The sequence below is a fragment of the Sus scrofa genome, chromosome 8 (assembly GCF_054392235.1).
Source record: "Sus scrofa isolate SSC_HxYL_T2T_F1_AM1 chromosome 8, Sscrofa_HxYL_maternal_Yorkshire_Landrace_v2.0, whole genome shotgun sequence".
Classification (NCBI taxonomy): Eukaryota; Metazoa; Chordata; class Mammalia; order Artiodactyla; family Suidae; genus Sus; species Sus scrofa.
In genome coordinates, this window is record NC_139390.1 from 82,152,577 (window position 1) to 82,171,420 (window position 18,844).

Consider the following 18,844-nt stretch of genomic DNA (forward strand, 5'->3'; position numbering starts at 1 on the left):
AACCACTGAGCCATGACGGGAACTCTCTAAAACAGATATTTTTAATGGAATAAAAAATAATAGCACAAAGTAAGGAAGGAAGGACTCTTATCCTCTCATTTCCCTATTAAGATCAGAAATGTACAATGTGGGAGTTCCCATCGTGGCTCAGTGGTTAACGACTCCGACTAGGAACCATGAGGTTTCGGGTTCGATCCTTGGCCTTGCTCAGTGGGTTGAGGATCCGGTGTTGCTGTGAGCTGTGGTATAGGGTGCAGATGTGACTCAGACTTGGTGTTGCTGTGGCTGTGGCATAGGCCAGCAGCTGTAGCTCTAATTAGACCCCTAGCCTGGGAACCTCCATATGCTGAGGGTATGGCCCTAAAAAAACAAAATACAAAAAAAAAAAAAAAAAAGGGAAACGTACAATGTGAAAATGTCAAAAATTCATATATGTATAATAGGGTCATGATTACAAATTCTATGACTCGAATACAGATCTATCTTAGGTGGATGCATAAATAGAGATTAAAAGATAATCCAGGTCTGATGTTGGTAAAGAAAGACAAAGTCTCTTCATTCCCTGTAAATCAGAAAACATTTTCTTTTCATTCACTAAGACCTCACATCCTGTATAATAATTACTCACACTGGCATGTTTTCTTTTCTTTTCTTTTCTTTTTTTTTTTTGTCTTTTTGCTATTTCTTGGGCCGCTCCCGCGGCATATGGAGGTTCCCAGGCTAGGGGTCGAATCGGAGCTGTAGCCACCAGCCTATGCCAGAGCCACAGCAACGCGGGATCCGAGCCGCGTCTGCAACCTACACCACAGCTCACGGCAACGCCGGATCATTAACCCACTGAGCAAGGGCAGGGACCGAACCCGCAACCTCATGGTTCCTAGTCGGATTCGTTAACCACTGTGCCACGACGGGAACTCCACACTGGCATGTTTTCCTTGGGTTGAGAAATACATTACCAAACTCATAAATTCAAGGGTTGAAATGAAGAGCAGAACTCAGGCAACCAGTATTCATTCCAGTTACAACTTCCATCTCAACTATGTTGTTTTACTCCCCCGAAAACATCTCTTTCTACTCTCTGAAAACTCTTCCTTCAAGTTTTGTTACCTTTCTAAGAGGGGATGTTCTTGCCAAAATTGCTGCTCAATTCAGAGGTACAAAGAACAGCAACATGTGAAATTACACACCTGAAGTAAGTTTTCCTATTTCACGAATTCGTCTGGCACCATTCTCTACCCTTGTTCATTTTCTGCACCTCAAGCTGACCCCTGGCTTAGGATCACTATCAGCATAGGTCGGAGTAGTTTTGTAAGCCTGAATATGAGTTTTTAGTCACTCCTGAGTGGATGGATGTAATCACAAGCATGAAAAGGGCTGTAAAGATGGGGGGTTACAAGGAGAGGTGCTGCCCGTCAGGGTGCTCTGCCCAGAGAAAGAGCTGTGGTAATGCAATGGGGACCACAAAGTGAAAAAGCAGAAGGCTCCACTCGGTACAGCTAAGAGCTGGGGGCCCCGACACAGAAAAGAGAACAAGGTGGGTAAGCCAAGAGTTAGCACTGCAAGGAAAAAGTCCAAGAATTACACAAAACTAAAATTAGGAAGGAAGGCAGACAAGTAAAGGTAATAAATGAAAGATCATATTTGGTTACTGTGAAAACAGCATTTTAATGAAGAGCTGTGAGAGGGCACAGTCTTGCTGATTGTGAAAATAAACCATCTGAAGGTATTAAACCTGAGTAAGAAAACTGGTCTTTTTTTTTTTTTTTTTTTTTGCCACATTCAGAAATTCCTAGGCCAGGGATGGAACTCATGCCACAGCAGTGAGCCGAGCCACAGCAGTGACAACACCAGATCCTTAACCCACTAGGCTACTACGGAACTCCAAGAAAACTGTTTTCTCAAAATGCTTTTTGATGAGAAGCTGCTCTAGATAAGACATACAACATTTGATGTCATCTTTAACAAGCAGTCTGTGTTTCCTTTTTTTTTTTTTTTTTTTTTTAATTTTTGCATTTTTTAGGGCCATGCCTGCAGCATACAGAGGTTCCCAGGCTAGGGGTAGAATTGGAGCTGTAGCTGCCAGCCTACGCCACAGCCACAGCAACACAGGATCCAAGTCATGTCTGTGACCTACACCACAGCTCACAGCAATGCCGGATCCCTGACCCACTGATTGAGGCCAGGGATCGAACTTGCGTCCTCACAGATGCTAGTCAGATTTGTTAACTGCTGAGCCACAACAGGAATTCCTGTGTTTCCTTTTAAAGATGAATCATGAGCAGGCCTAGCTTCCTAGGAGCGAATTCCTACCCTATCTCCTGCTGCTGTGATGTGCCTGAGTTCACTGGGTAATTTGTTACCTGTTAAAACTTTAAAACAAATTAAAGTGGTAAATTTTGTAGCAAATTTGGCTAGCACTTTCTTCAGTAGGAAGATAAATGAATCAAATCTGTGGGCAGCATGAAAGACCTAACATGTCTCCCCAAATACTTAATTTACTGGCTCAGGGGTTTTTCTGCCTCTACCCTGCTTTGAAAATCACCCTGGGTAATCAGCTGAACCAGGGCTAGTAAACATTCTCTACACGAATTTGAATGACATCTCCTGAAGTTGTACAAAGCAGGACTTATCTCTAAAATTAAGTTTAACTTTAGGTTACACTAACTGAACAGCTTAAAAAATTTTTTTTCAATTATAAAGAATACCACTGAGGAGCTCCCACTGTGGTGCAATGGGACTGGCAGATCTTAGGAGCACTGAGACATGGGTTCGATCCCCAGCCTGGCACAGTGGGTTAAAGATCTGGGGTTGCCACAGCTGCAGCCTAGGTCACAACTGTGGCTCAGATCTGATCCCTGGCCTGGAGCTCCATATAGCATGGGGCAGCCACAAATGAAAAAACAAAAACAACAACAACAAAAAACCACCATCAAGGACAGCTTAATGTGATCAACCTATTCTCAGGTTAATTTAAAAATATCAAATATTTCAATTTCTCTCAAAGCCTTCAATCACATGTTATAATATCAGTTTTTCTAAAAGTTTCACTTGGTAGAGTTTCCTAGATGAAAAGATAAGCTGGGAGTTCTCGTTAAGGCTCAGTGGAAACAAATCTGACTAGCATTCATGAGGATGCAGGTTCGATCCCTGGTCTTGCCCAGTGGGTTGCAGATCCAGCCTTACGGTGAGCTGTGGTGTTGGTGGCAGACGTGATTTGGATCTGGTGTTGCAATGAGCTGTGATGTAGATTAGACCCCTGGCCTGGGAACCTCCCTAAAAAGAGACACACACACACACACACACACACACACACACACACACACACACACACACACACAGACACACAAGCTAAGACAGAAAAATACGAAGTTATGCATATTTCCTAAGCAATTAAATGCAGTGTCTTTATAATACACTTTCATTTCCTCAAATACTCAAAGTTTTTTCTTCACATACATACATAAAAATTACTGAAAAATGAAGCTTTGGGGATTCTGGTTTAAAAGTAAGGAAAACATCATTGGAATATTTAAAAATCAAGTGAATGCACAGACTGCTTTTCTGCAACTTGAAAACTCTTATTTTTGGGGTATCATTTTTTCCTAGAAGATAACGGCAGGTTTCCTTCTAGAGCCAAGGTACCCGAGGCCAACTTAGCTCCTTCTCTGACTCATTTTCCTAAGCTTATGTTTTATGTCTTTATCCTTCTACCCCGTGACTGTCCTTATTCTTGAAATGCTCATGACTCCAGGGTTGTCACTGTTCAATGCTTTAACATTAAGACTTCTTATGGGAAATATTCATGCAGTATTAATACTAATTAAGGGGTTTATTTTCTCATATACATGGAGAATGGTTCCAGGCAACTAGAAGTCTAAAGTCTCTTTCATTAGCCAAGTTAAAAACCCTCAAGTTATACTATAGACTTACGCATTTCTTCCACAACCTGCGGGTCACATTCTTTGTATTTTTCTACTTCGGCCTTTAACTGTTCTTTTTGGTCTCGAAGTGAAGAAAGCTCTTTTGCTAGCATGGTTCGCTCTTCCTGCATTCGAAGTAACATTATGTACAATTAAGACAAACAAAATGCCACATACGACACTTTTTAATAAACATTTTCATTTTATTTCCCATAACTGATGTGCATGAATCTTTTGACAGTACTACATATACACACGTACATATATTTACTTTATAAGAACAAACTCAATTATCATTTTTCTTTGTTCACCGCAAGCATCTTTTATGTGCTATGTGAATGGAAATTAATATGCAGAATGGAATACTCAAAAACGGATGAGAGGATACTGATCATGTGTGAACTCAAAGATGACTGCCATCACGTGTTGGGAAAAAAATTATACTGCTTCTTGGACAGGTCCACGAGACTGTATCTACATAGATGAGTGTTATTTTATGGCAACATCGGTCATCATAAAATTTTCCCTAAAAGTGTTCTAGGTAATTTTCCAACCTTCAAGGATGATTAACCTTTAAAAATATTTATAGATACCAGAAATAATAGAACTGTAGCTTCTGACCTCCCAACACTTTCCTTTAAAGATAAATCTGAAGAAAGCTTTTAAACACAAAATGATCTCCTGAGCGCCATGTAAAATTTCTAGCTATATTTCTCACTAACAGGTAGAAGTCATAGTGCTACAGGTACTCAGTTCATATGTGTGAAAAATGAGTTCAAATAAAAATCAAATATTGGAAAAGGTTATGGTACAGAATTATAGGATAAGTCTGAGGCAAAACCAGAGTTTAAGCTGCCTAATGGGACTTAAGTGTAAGGTTCTTTTGCTGGCTTGTACTTTCGTACATGCCTTTATACTGGAGAATGCATGTCCAGGGCTCTGAAGTAGCAGAGTCCAACACAACTCTGCAGTGACAGACATGTCCTAGACCTGTGCTCCCCAACACAGGAACGTTCACTATGCTGGGCTACTGAGTACATGAAATGTGACTTTTGTTACAGAGAAACTGAATTTATTGTATTTAATTTTGTTTTCTTTTTTTGGCTGCCCCGCAGTACATGGAGTTCCCAGGCGTGGGGTCAGTTCTGAATTGCAGGTGTGACCTAAGCCTCAGCTGCAGCAATGCCAGATCCTTAACCCACTGTGCCAGGCTGGGGATGGAACCTGCGTCCCAGTGCTCCCAAGACACCACCAATTCTGTTGTGCCACAGTAGGAACTCCTATTGTATTTAACTTTAATTTAAATATAAATAGCTACATATGATTGGTGTATATCACATTAGCACAGCACAGGAGAGGTTTAAAAATAACTACAAAAGGAGTTCCCATTGTGGTTCAGCAGGTTAAGGACCTGACACTGTCTCCCCAAGGATGCAGATTTGATCCCTGACCTTGATCAGTGGGCTAAGGATCCAGTATGGCTGTGAGCTGTGGTGTAGGTTGCAGATGTGGCTTGGATTCAGTGTGGCTGTGGCTGTGGCTGTGGCGTAGGCCCCAACTGCAGCTCTGATTCGACCCCTAGCCTGGGAACCTCCATATGCCACAGGTGTGGACATAACAAAAAAAAAAAAGAAAGAAAACTACAAGATAAGATGGTTATTATTGGCTATCAACACCCACATGATACACAATCCACAATGAAAAATGAGAAGAGAAAAAGCTCATGAAGACAAGAGCAGCAGAATGGTGCTCTATCCATGTGAATACGTTGACAGCTCTCCAGTTACCCTGAGTAGAGAGCTCTCTCAGACTGTTATCGGCACCAAGATCTTGGCCAAAGTACTTAACCTCTTTGTGCCTGCAGTTCCCTAAAGGTAAAAATGAAGAGAGAAATAGTAGCCACCTCGTTGGACTGTTGGCAGGATTCACTAAATATAGAAAATACACTGGGAACAGTACCTGTCTCATAGTGAGCAGAATACACACGCTAGCTATTTCTTCTTCATTACATCATCACCATGAATTACGGAAAGAGCTTTCCAGTAGAGAGTAGACAGAAAATGCTTTCAGCTATTTCTGAAAACTCCTGACTAGTGAACTCCAGGCGAACACAGCTTCCTCAGGAACCTTTCTGAACTACTCTGCTCTAGCACAAGCCAGCGGCAAGCACCGGCTGGTTTGCAAGTGGCTGCTTCTCCTGGTTCCAATGGTTGCAGTGGACTGGGTAGCCTTTAGCAGACTGCCTACTTTTGGGCATGAATTTGGCACCATTAATTGAAGATACTTCTACAGGATATCGCCAAATTAAAGAAAAAAAGAAAAAACCAAACGGGATCAAATAAAGAACTGGTAGTTGCTGTCAACCGAAAAAGAAATATAATAGCTTCAGGTTATACCCAAACTTATCTTCCCGTCAATATTCTTCAGCAGTTACCATTCTCTAATTCCCATCCGTGACTGCACTGACTAGTCACAGTAGTCAAGAAGGCATGAGAAGTAACTTTGAAAAGCATAAAGCCGCACAAACCAGTGATGTATTCTTTTCTACAATGTGACAAATTTTTGAGACTCTTTCCCAATCTAGTGGTACAGAAGCTGAGGTGAAAGGCTTAATGTTCCATGTTGATCTTTAACATTTTTTTCAAGTCATAAATTCACACTTAACATAATGATGAAACTGATTTTTAAAAACCCCTAACATAATACTTTAGAGAACACTGCACATTTTAAAATAGTAGGTCAACATTCATTTAAATAATTGAGAAATATTTCAAGGTCACAAGGATGTTATGTTGGCAGTTTTCAATTTGTCCTATGCCAAGACTTTTAAAAACATGACTCTTAAAAATGTACATGAACCTTTATATAGGGCTTTACTTTGTGCCAGGTCCTCTTCTAAGTGCTTTGCAAATATTAGCTAGTTTAATCCACACAATAACTTGATGATATGGATCTTATTACTCTCCATTTTACAACTGAGGAAAACTGGGAAGAGAGCGTTTAGGAGACTTTCAAACCCAGGCAGTGTGGCTCCAGAGTTTATGCCTCTGTGCTATGCTGCCATACACAGTACAACACGGTAATAACAAGATGCACAATTAGTGAATCCTACCGGGTCACATGTTCACATCTTTTGCTGTGACCCACTTCTCTTCTGGTAGGAACAGCATCCTCCTCACAGGAACCTCTCTGCCTTTATTCTTTTACTTAGAAGTGACACTGTTAAAGAATCTACAGATGCAAACTTACCGTTTCATGTCGTCCAATTTTTGCTTTCTCGATGCTTTTCTGTAGGTTGGCGTGCTTTTGGTTTCCCTCGGATAACTAGAGAATGGCAATAAATAGAATGGTTTGCTGAGATAAACTTGCTTAACATAAAGTTTATGAATCAAGGGAGTTTCTGTCGTGGTGCAGTGGTTAACGAATCCGACAAGGAACCATGAGGCTGTGGGTTCGATCCCTGGCCTCGCTCAGTGGTTTAAGGATCTGGTGTTGCCATGAGCTGTGGTGTAGGTCACAGACTCGGCTCAGACCCCGCGTTGCTGTGGCTCTGGCGTAGGCCGGTGGCTACAGCTCCGATTCGACCCCTAGCCTGGGAACCTCCATATGCTGCAGGAGCGGCCCAAGAAATGGCCAAAAAAAGACAAAAAAAAAAATAAAATAAAACAAAGTTTACGAATCAAGAACACCAAATGAGATTTGCCTTCTGTGCAGTCAGTGTGACAGAAATGTCAAGCACCACCCTGGGAGCTGACGTCCCTAACATGAAGAAAACCAAGTACTGTGAGTCATTAGGGAAGACTGAAAAAAAAAAACAAAGTTTAAAAATACGTCTTCTTATCCCATACAAATAAATGAACAACATGCTTTCAGTCTTTCCTATGGTCTTCATTTATAAGTTCCCAGCCGCAATCACAAATAACTTGAGGTATATTATTTAGTTAAAAATTTAACTTGAAAAAATTTAAAAAAAATCTGTTTATACAAATTCTCCTCTGACTAAAGTCTTTTTTGTTGTTGTTGTTGTTGCACCTGAGGTGTATGGAAATTCCCGGGGCCAGGGATCGACTTCAAGCTGCAGGTGCAACGTGCCACAGCTATGGCAACAGTGGATCCTTAACCCACTGTGCCAGGCCAGGAATCGAACTTGCAAACTCCATAATGACCAAAACCACTGCAGACAGATCCTTAACCCATTGTACCACAGTGGGAACTCCCTGACCGCAGCCTTTTTGAAACAGTCTATATTTTTTCTTATAAATTCTCACTCTGTGATGTGTTTCACATAGTCAAAAATGAATGCATCACTTATTCTTTTTTTTTTTTTTTTTTTTGCTTTTTGCTTTTTAGGACCACACTCACAGCACATGGAAGTCCCCAGGCTAGCGGTAAAATTGGAGCTGCAACTACTGGCTTACACCACAGCTCATGGCAACATCAGATCCTTAACCCACTGAGCAGGGCCACAGACTGAACCTGAGTCCTCATGGATACTAGTCGGGTTCGTTACCACTGAGCCACAACGGGAACTCCTATTATTCTTTTTTGTCTTTTTAGGGCCACACCCACAGCATATGAAAGTTCCCAGGCTAGGGGTCTAATCGGACCTGCAGCCACCAGCCTAAGCCAGAGCCTCAGCAACACGGGATCTGAGCCGAGTCTGTGACCTACACCACAGCTCACGGCAATGCCAGATCCTTAACCCACTGAGCGAGGCCAGGGATCGAACCTGCAACCTCATGGTTCCTAGTCGGATTCGTTTTGGCTACACCATGACGGGAACTCCGGGAACTCCTATTATTCTTATTTTTTTTTTTTTTTTTGTCTTTTTTGTCTTTTTTTTTTGTTGTTGTTGTTGTTGCTATCTCTTGGGCCACTTCCGCGGCATATGGAGGTTCCCAGGCTAGGGGTTGAATCGGAGCTGTAGCCATTGGCCTACGCCAGAGCCACAGCAACGCGGGATCCGAGCCGCGTCTGCAACCTACACCACAGCTCACGGCAACGCCGGATCGTTAACCCACTGAGCAAGGGCAGGAACTGAACCTGCGACCTCATGGTTCCTAGTCGGATTCGTTAACCACTGCGCCACGACGGGAACTCCAATTCTTAAGGTATTTTATGGGGAATTGTATATCAAGCTCTCAGAGAAGAAAGAACTCTATTAGCCTGTTGCCGATTTGAGGCATGTTTTACATACCTTAAAAATAATCAGTTAAAGCATTTTATTAAGCTTAGAAAGTAATAGGTTATATCAGAAATAGATTAAAGAGTACCAGCATAAAAGACCTTAGATATAGAATATTCATTAGCATGTAGTTGGACACCCCCCCTTAAACTGCAGCTTAATTTTATTCATCTCACTTGGGCCCAAGACTAAATAAATAATCTCAGGAAATTCCCAATACTAAATTCTTCACCACATCTTTTACTATAAATGAGTTGGAAATTTCACTCATTTTACTGAGCAAGGGATTTCTTACAATTTATTCCACTCTTCCCTCACTCGTGAGTTATAAGCATTCAGAAAATAATCAACGAATGAATGGATGAGTAATTTCTTTTGGCTGATTCTAAGAAACTGACCTTTTACAATACGACATTATAAGTGCACAGTATTTAGAAACTTTTTTTGCTTAAAAATCACAAACAGTATCTTTGAAAAGTTGATAGTTTTACACTGACTTAAAATCTTCCACTTCTCACTATGCATAAAGGGAACCCTGTCAGTGTTCCTTTAATAGTTCTCTTGTCCCTGATTCTAATCCACAGCACGAAGAAGATTCATCTGTGATGCCAAGAAGATACCACCACCAAACCAGTTATACCTCTTCTTGAGAGTAATTATCTTCCTAAGTTAAGAAAACAAAAATCTGCTATAGATTTAAGAGCCAAAATAAGCTTTAAAGCCCTAAATTTAGCAAGGAGATCTAGTTCTTTAAAAACAAAGGTTCTCCCGTATAAAATAACACCATATTTAAAAGGTTAATAATCCGCCCTGAATGACCCACCTGAAATAATTAATAAATGCATGTAACATCTAAATTCAGGAGTAGAGAATTTCCCAAAGAAAAATTCTAGTATAACATGTTTCCATTAAAACTGTTTTAAAAAATAATCAGATAGGGAGATGTTACCCCCAAAATGAAGAATTATAGGAGTTCCTCTCATGGCTCAGTAGAATCCATGAGACTAGAATCCACGAGAATGCAGGTTCGATCCCTGGCCTTGCTCAGTGTGTTTAAGGATCTGGCGTTGCCATGAGCTGTGGTGTAGGTCGCAGATACAGTTCGGATCCTGGGTGTGGCCAGCAGCTGCAGCTCTTATTGGACCCCTAGCCTGGGAACCATATGCCGTGGGTGCAGACCTAGGAAATGACCAAAGCCAAAACCAAAACCAAAAAAAAAAAAAAAAAGAATTATATAAAAATAAGCCAATAATTAATAGACATTTAAATTATATTAATTAGGTATCTCCCAGGTACTGAATATCTACTTATAATTATTATAACTTGAAAGCATGTGAAAGAGAGCTAATTCAGGAATGCCTTAACTCTGAAGACAATCCAATACCTTTTAAATGTGATTTCATAATTTGTCATTTTAAGGATCTTAGTAATGGAGGGGGGCACAACTAAAAGATGTTATCAAAGGAAAAGCTTCTGCTTAATTATCCTAAGTACTGAAACAATTTGGTTCAATTCAATAGTGAAGGAGTCTTGGCTCTGTTTGGTTCTTAAAATCTCAACTACTGGAAACAATGAAAGCAACTCCTGCAAGGCAGCCTTTGCTATCAGATTTTCATCTACACATCTCTTAGAAGTAATACTGCTATAGCTCCTAACACACACCTTGGAATTAAACCAAACCTAAGCCTCGAGTGATTAAGAGCTGAGACTTTTACCCATTTGGTAGAGATTATCTAAACCAGTAGTTCTAAACTTTTACACACATCAGACTCACCCGAAGGGCTTGTTAAAACACTCGTGGCTGGGCTCCATCTCCCAGTTTTTGAGTTAGTACAGGTCTAGGGAAGAGCCTAATAATGTGCATTTCTAACATGCTCCCAGGCAATTGGATGATGCTTCTAGTTAGAGGCTGATCTTAAAAAAATGCAACTAAAATATACAAGATATTTATCTTTGGGAGACTATTATCTAGTTCATTAGCAAAAATGAATTACTACTAAATATTGTAGTCTGAACTAGAAACAAAATATCTCAACATGTCTGTCACTGAAAGAAATACAAAAGCCTACATTTACAAAAATAGAAAAAGTGATACTCTACAATCAAAAGTATTCACTATAGGATTCCTTTAAAGGGAAAATTCTCTTGATACACTTCAACAACATTAAAACAAGAACCATATACTATATACTGTAACAAATTCATTTCCCACTTTTACTAAAGCAAATAATTTTTAAAACCCAGTAACGCAGAAAAACAGCAGCAGTGGCAACAACAAAATTGACTTGTAATTAGTAAGAACAGGATTTCATCTTTAGACCTGAGAATCTGACACAGTGCTTCTCTTTAATGCGATCCAGACCACCTATACAGACACTTGGAGTTCAGGAATACAATGCCAGTGTTTTCTAAAGGGCTAATTCACTGCCTGGAGGAACTGCCTATTCATAAGAGGAACAGAAAGATTGATTCAAGCTGGCTACACTGGAATCCTAATTTGCTCATTTTTAGAAATAAGAAAATTACAAAACATCAGGAAAAGAAATACACAAGTTTTCATAGGTGACAAAGAATGTCAAGAAACAGAGAATGGGGAAAAGAGATAATAGCAAGAGAAACCAAATCGGCCTACTTACTTGCTTTATCAAAATTCATGTACATTGTGGGGGGAAAAGGGTCTATGTGTTGTCTTCCTTAAAAAAAAAAAAAGGGAGCTAGTATAATTTAAGATTTTATATACTTAAAAGTCTTACTGGTGTATCTAAAATTTTAAAATTTATTTTTTAAGGTGACATTCCATTTAGGAATTGATCATAAGGAAGCAATGAATACCAGAAAGATGCTTCAGAATAAAGATGGGAGCTTTATAATTGTCTTAATAGATAAATGTTAAAACGTTATTTCGTGGTACAGATATGTGGCAATTATACAGCCAAAGCAAATGTTTTAGAAGAAATTTTAATCATACAAATACAGATTAGAGCTTTTAAAAAGCTGGAAACAAAAATGTCAATACATTTGAGAGCCTATCTATAACTACCCCCCCCCACCCTCTCAAAACTTTAAGAAAATGCACGAAACTTAAAAAATGGTTATCTCTGTATTGTGGAATGTATGGATAAATTTTCTATATTATGAGCCTATATAGCCATCACTTAAAAATTTATTTCCCAGGGAAGGGAGGAGAGGAAAGGAATAGGTAGGGAGATTAAGAGGTACCAATTTCCAGTTGCAAAGTCAATGAGTCATGAGTATGAAATGCACAGTGTGGGAAATACAGTCAGGAACTATGTAACATCTTTGTAGGGTAACATGGTAATTAGATTTGTCATGGCGATCAGTTGGAAATGCCCAGAAAGAATCACTATGCTGTGTAATAGGAACTACTAAAGGAAACACATAGAAAAAGAGATCCAATCTGTAGTTGGGGAATGGGGGAGTGAGGGGAGGAGGAACTGGAAGAATACGGTCAAAAGGGCCAAACTTCCAGTCAGGAGATACATCAGTATACTAGGGATGTAACAAACAACATAATCAATGCTGCTGTATGGCACATATGAAAATTGTGAGGACAGTAAATCCTAAGAGTTCTCTTCACAAGAAAAAAAGTTCTACTTCTTTAACCGTGCATCTGTATAAGAGGATGGATATTCACTAAACGTACTGGGGTAATCACTTCATGATGTATGTAAATCAAATCATTATGCTGTACACCTTAAATCTACACAGTGCTATATGTCAGTCATATCTGAATGAAACTTGAAAAAAAAATCTTTTCCCATTATAAGCAATATATGAGTATATCTTCAAGAGCTTAGTAGGAGTAAACATTTGTTTTAAAAAACTCAATGGAGAAGTAGTTCAACAAAGTCCCTTTGCTCGCCAGCTCTGTCCCACTCCCACTATCCCTCCCTGGTGGGCGTCCTCCTTGTTCTAATTCCTTTGCTTTATATTCGGGTGTAGATCAAGGCGGAGAACATGTCAAAACACATCCTTTATGTTTCATGTCAGCATATTTTCTAAGGTCTACTTCATTTTTTTAAAAAAATATACTTTTTAGAGCAGTTTTTGGTTCACAGCCAAGGTGAGTGAAAGTTGCAGAGTTCCCATATAAGCCCTGCCTCCAGGCTCCCCCACTATCAAAATCCCCCCCAGACTGTACATTCGTCACACTGATGAGCCTACAATGACACATTGTGATCACACTTGGTGTTGTTTATTCAATGGGTTGTAAGAAATGCATAACGACATGTCGTCATCCTTATGGTATCATACAGAGTAGTTTCACTGCCCCGAACATCTTCTGTGCTCTGTTCATCCCTGCTTTCCCCCCCACCAACCTCTGGCAACCCCTGTCTATACAGTTTTGCCTTTCTAAAATGTCATGTAGTTGGAAAAATATATTACCTAACCTTTGCATACTGGCTTCTTTCATTTAGTAGCATGCATTTAAGGTCTTTTCATGGCTTGAGAGCTCATTTCTTTTAATTATTGAATAATACTCCACTGTCTGAATGTACCACAGTCTATGCATGCATTTACCTACTGAAAGACATTTTGGTTGCTTCCAAGTTTTAGCAATTACAAATAAAACTGTTATAAACATTGGTTTTCCACCCATTTGGATAATCTCATGGAGTACAATTGCTGAATCATCTGTATGAAGCTACCAAACTGTCTTCTAAAGTGTCTGTACCAAATTGACAAAACATTGTAAATCAACTATAATAAAAAAATTGGAAAAAAAACCCTTCTTCATTCTATCCAGCAATAAATGAGAATTCTGTTGCTCCACATTTTTACCAGCATTTAGTGTTGTGTTCATTCTTTTAAAAATACCTACACACCATTATTATTCTACTCCTTTATCAATAGGCATTTTATTTATTTATTTATTTTGCTTTTTAGGGCTGTACTCATGGCATATGGAGGGCCCCAGTCTTGGGGTCGAACCAGAGCTGTTGCTGCTGGCGTATACCCCAGCCACAACCACGCCAGATCCGAGCCTTGTCTGTAACCTATACCACAGCTCATGGCAACGCCAGATCACTGACCCACTGAGAAAGGCCAGGGATTGAACCCACATTCTCATGGATACTAATCAGATTCACTTCTGCTGCGCCACAACAGGAACTCCTCAACAGGCGTTTTATTAATTCCAGATTGTCACTAATGCAAGCCTCCTAGAGTCCCATCATTTGACACAGATTTCTGTGCACATGTGGAAGGCTTTCTGTAAGGTAGTTTAGAATCAAAATTCTTGGATCAAAATATATGAATATTTAACTTTAAAAAGTGCTTTTTGTTGTGGAAAATACACATAACATGAAGTTTACCATTTTAACCATTTTTAAGTGTATAATTCAGTGCTATTAAGTACATTCACAATGTTGTGCCACCATCACTGTCATCTACTTCTAAAACTTTTTCATCATCCCAGACAGAAACTCGGTACCCGTTAAAGAACAGCTCCCCTTTCCTCTCTCCATGCAGCCCCCAAGAACTTCTATTCTGCTTTCTGTATCTATGAATTTGCCTACTCTAAGAACCTCATATTAGCACAATCAGGCAGTATTTGTCCTTTAGTGTCTGGCTGATTTTATTTAGCACAATGTTTTCAAGATTCATCCATGTTGTAGCATGTATCAAAACATCATTCCTTTTTATGACTGAATAATAAACATTCCATTTAGGTATATACCACATTTTGTTTATCCATTCATCTGTTGATGGACACTGGGGACATTTGGCTTGTTACCTTTTAGCCATCAGGAATAATGCTGTAGTGAACACTGGTGCACGAATATCTTAGGCCCTTCCCTGTTTTCAATTTTGGGGGTATACACTCTGAAGTGGAATTGGGAATTCTACCGTTAACTTTTTGAGGAACCATCATACTGTTTTCTAAGTGGTTTCACCATTTTACACTCCTATTAGCAATTAGTACAAGGGTTCGATTTCTCTAACACTGTTACCATTTTCTCATTTTCATCACAGTTATCCCAATGGGTGTGAAGTGAATGTTGAACTTTTAATTTAGTCATTTTGCCCTTCACCAATATTCCCTGTAAGTTTCAAGCTTCACTTTTACTCTCCGTAAGTTTCTCAAAAGTAGACATGGTAATAATTTAAAGATTGATAATCTGATGGCTGAAAAATGACATTCCATTATTGCTTTAATTTGTATGTCTTTGATGATCAAGATTTAGCATTTTTCAAACATCTAGTGATTGTATGGACATATTTCTTCAGTGATTTGTTTAATAATATCCTTTGACCTTGGAGTTCCTGTCATGGTGCAGTGGTTAATGAATCTGACTAGGAACCATGAGGTTGCAGGTTCGATCCCTGGCCTCGCTCAGTAGGTTAAGGATCTGGTGTTGCCATGAGCTGTGGTGTAGGCTGCAGACTCGGCTCGGATCCTGCGTTGCTGTACTGCAGCTCTGGCATAGGCCGGTGGCTACAGCTCCGATTCAACCTGTAGCCTGGGAACCTCCATATGCCGTGGGAACGGCTCAAGAAAAGGCAAAAAGACAAAAAAAAAAAAAAAAAAAAATCCTTTGACCATTATTTTATTACATTTTTACCCTTTTTTTCCTATAGTTTTAGGAACTTTTTATATGCAGTAGATGATAATTACTTAGTTATAAATGTTTAACTTTTAATGTTATCTTCCAATGTACACTTTTTTTTTTTGTGCAAATGCATCAGTTTTTTGGTGTCTAGATTCTGTGTCTTGCTTAGAAAAGCCTCTCGAAATAATATTATACAAACAGTTTCCTTCTATTATTGTATTCTTTTTATCTTTCACTTTAAAAAGGTGTCAGTTTACTTTGGAAAAGGGGTGAGGAAGGGCTGTAACTTTAATTCATTTCAACAGACATCCAGTTATCCCTACACATCACTCAATGTCTGTCCTTTCTCTCAACAGTCTGTCCTCCCTCCATGAAACTGACAAAGATGTACAGCATCTTCATCACAAAGCTATTACAAGAGCCTGCTTATGGCTTTTCTGTACCACTGATCTGTCTATTCTTACACAAAGAGCAAGTTTTAATTACTATAGCATTCTATTTTGATATAAGATGGAGAAAATTCCACCCCATTGTTCCTACCCCCCCCTTTATTTTGCTTTTTAGGGCCACACCCACGACATATGGAAGTTCCCAGGCTAGGAGTTAAATCGGAGTTACAGCTGCCGGCCTATACCGCAGCCAACAGCAATGCTGGATCCCAGCCACATCTGCGAATTACCCCAGAGCTCATGACAACGCCAGATCCTTAACTCACTGAGCAAGGCCAGGGATCGAACCTGCATCTTCATGGATACTAGTTGAGTTAGTCCTGCTGAGCCACAAGGGAACTTCTATTCTTCCTTTTTTAATACTTTTTTGGTCCTTCTTGCAGTTTCTCTACCACATGAACTTGAAAATCATCCATAAAAATCTAGTGGGATCCTGTTTACTATGACATATAAATGACCTAAATTGACATTTTTATAGTTGAATCTTCTCATTCATGAATGTGTTGCTCCATTTACTTAAGAGTGCTTTCACATCCCTCAGTAGTTTTGTAGTTCTCTTCACACTTGTCTTGCCCACTTCTCATTAGGATTTAATGCTGGTTTTGGTGCTGAGGGATAGGCAATGACCACGTGGCTAAGCCCATCACTGTATGGAATGCTCTTTGCCTCAGTGATTGATTCCAAGTATTGAATCAGAATAAGGTCAAAGTCTTTTGTTCAGTGGTTGTGGGAAACAAGTCTCTTCGGCCCTCTGGATTCTAAAGGGCATATCTACAAGGAGGCCAACAGTCTCCAAATTGCTGCTGGCATCTACCTTTTAACCATGAAGAAAGCCAGCTTGAAGACAAAGGCATCGCACAAAACCAAGATAAATGCACAGAAATAAGAGTCAGAATCTTGACTAAATGATGCTTGAAGTATGCTCTACTTTTGAAACATTTTACTCTGAAGGAGCCATTAAATATATCTCACCTTTATCATTCCTACCAAGTAAACTTATTTTCTGCCTTTAGCAGAGTAAACACTGCAACTGTTATAATGGGTAAATCTCTAAGAACACTCTATTTCATATGGTTCTGGTCAGCTCTGAAAGCTGCAAAATATTTTGGAAAACATCAACTTTAAAACATTCTTTTTCCTAGAAAAAAACCCCAAAATATTCTTATTCCCCTATATTGGGTTTTAGAACTAAATCTTCAAGCATAAGAATGAGTGGGCTGGGAGCTCCCTTCATGGTTCAGTGGTTAACAAACCCAACTAGTATCCATGTGGATGAAGGTTCTATCCCTGGTCTCGCTCAATGGGTTAAGGATCCCACGTTGCTGGGAACTGTGGTGCAGGTTGCAGATGTGGCTCGGATCTGGCGTTGCTGTGGCTGTGGTGTAGGCTGGCAGCTGTAGCTCCGATTTGACCCCTAGTCTAGGAACTTGCATATGCTGTGGGTATGGCCCTAAAAAGAAAAAAAAAAAGAATGAGTGGGCTAAGTGATATCTGCCAGGAAGGCTCTTCAGTTAACGCACGTTTATGAAGTGCCCACTACACACATGGTTTGAATACTATTGTCTCAAACCTTTTCACGGAACAAATATAGTAACAAATAACTCAAAGCATGTATGAGCACTGAATGCCTGTTGAACACTTTTGAAAATTTTTCCTTATGCTACACAAGACAACGCTTATTAAAAGATAACACTTCACGAAGCTAGTAAAAATATAGTAGACTGATATTCCATTTAACCAGGAGATCAAATTTCCAGCAGTCCAACCTTGTAGAGCACAATTAAGAACCCGAGAAAAGTATAACAGGAATCCTAAAAAATGAACCCAGGAAAAGCATGGGAACCCATCAGGAAAGCATCATAAAGGGAAAGTGAAGCCATTCAGTAAGTGCCTGCTTGAGAAGAATTCAGATACCACCCCACACGTAACACCTGCTGAAGATGAGATCACAATAATCAAACATCACAGTGTGAAGAAACTGTGAAGAGTCAGAGCGGAGCACAAAAACAAGAGATTAGCATTCGTTCAACTAGAAATACCAGGAATACATTCAAGAAGGTTAAAGTAATAAAAAGGAGAAATAGAAAACTACAGAGATTACAAGAAGAAAAAAGCAAGAAGATTTGCAAATGAACTATTGCAAAGGAAATATTTTTAATCTCTAGGGAGCAATAAAAATATTGCACAGTAGTTAAGAGATAGAGAAGATAAAGAAAGAAGGTCCAACAGAAACCTTATGGTGCCAGGAGAATGAAGTTAGAAGTTGTGACTACAGCCAAAGCCTTAGGTGGAATCTAATTAGGAGTCACTCAGAGGAGTTCCCACAGTGGCTCAGTGGTTAACGACTCTGACTAGCAGTCATGAGAACGCAGGTTGGATCCCTGGCCTCACTCAGTGGGTTAAGGATCTGGCGTTGCCATGAGTTGTGGTGTAGGTCGCAGACGCAGCTTGGAGCCTGCGTGCCTGTGGCTGTGACATAGGCTGGCAGCTACAGTTCTGATTTGACTGACCCCTAGCCTGGGAACCTCCATATGCTGTAGGCGAGGCCCTAAAATGCCAAAAAAACAAAAAAACAAAAAAAGAAGTCACTCAGATATTCTGAAAGCCAAAGACATGCAAACTCCAACTGATGCAGGGAAGCAAGTTAGATACAAAGTTATGAAGGATTACAGACTCTTCGAACATGAGAACTGGATTCTAATAAGACAGACTCAG

The 18,844-nt window shown here is 39.7% G+C and overlaps 1 protein-coding gene across 1 annotated transcript in view; it reads right to left on the minus strand.

Moving 5' to 3' along the window:
- MND1 (meiotic nuclear divisions 1) overlaps nt 1–18,844 on the minus strand; it is a 73,134-nt gene that overhangs the window by 12,764 nt on the left and 41,526 nt on the right. The window contains exons 7-8 of the mRNA XM_005653580.4: nt 7,170–7,244; nt 3,931–4,045 (exon numbers count right to left, since the gene is read on the minus strand). Of these exons, the coding sequence (XP_005653637.2) occupies nt 3,931–4,045; nt 7,170–7,244 (190 nt within the window). The remainder of the gene's footprint in view (nt 1–3,930; nt 4,046–7,169; nt 7,245–18,844) is intronic.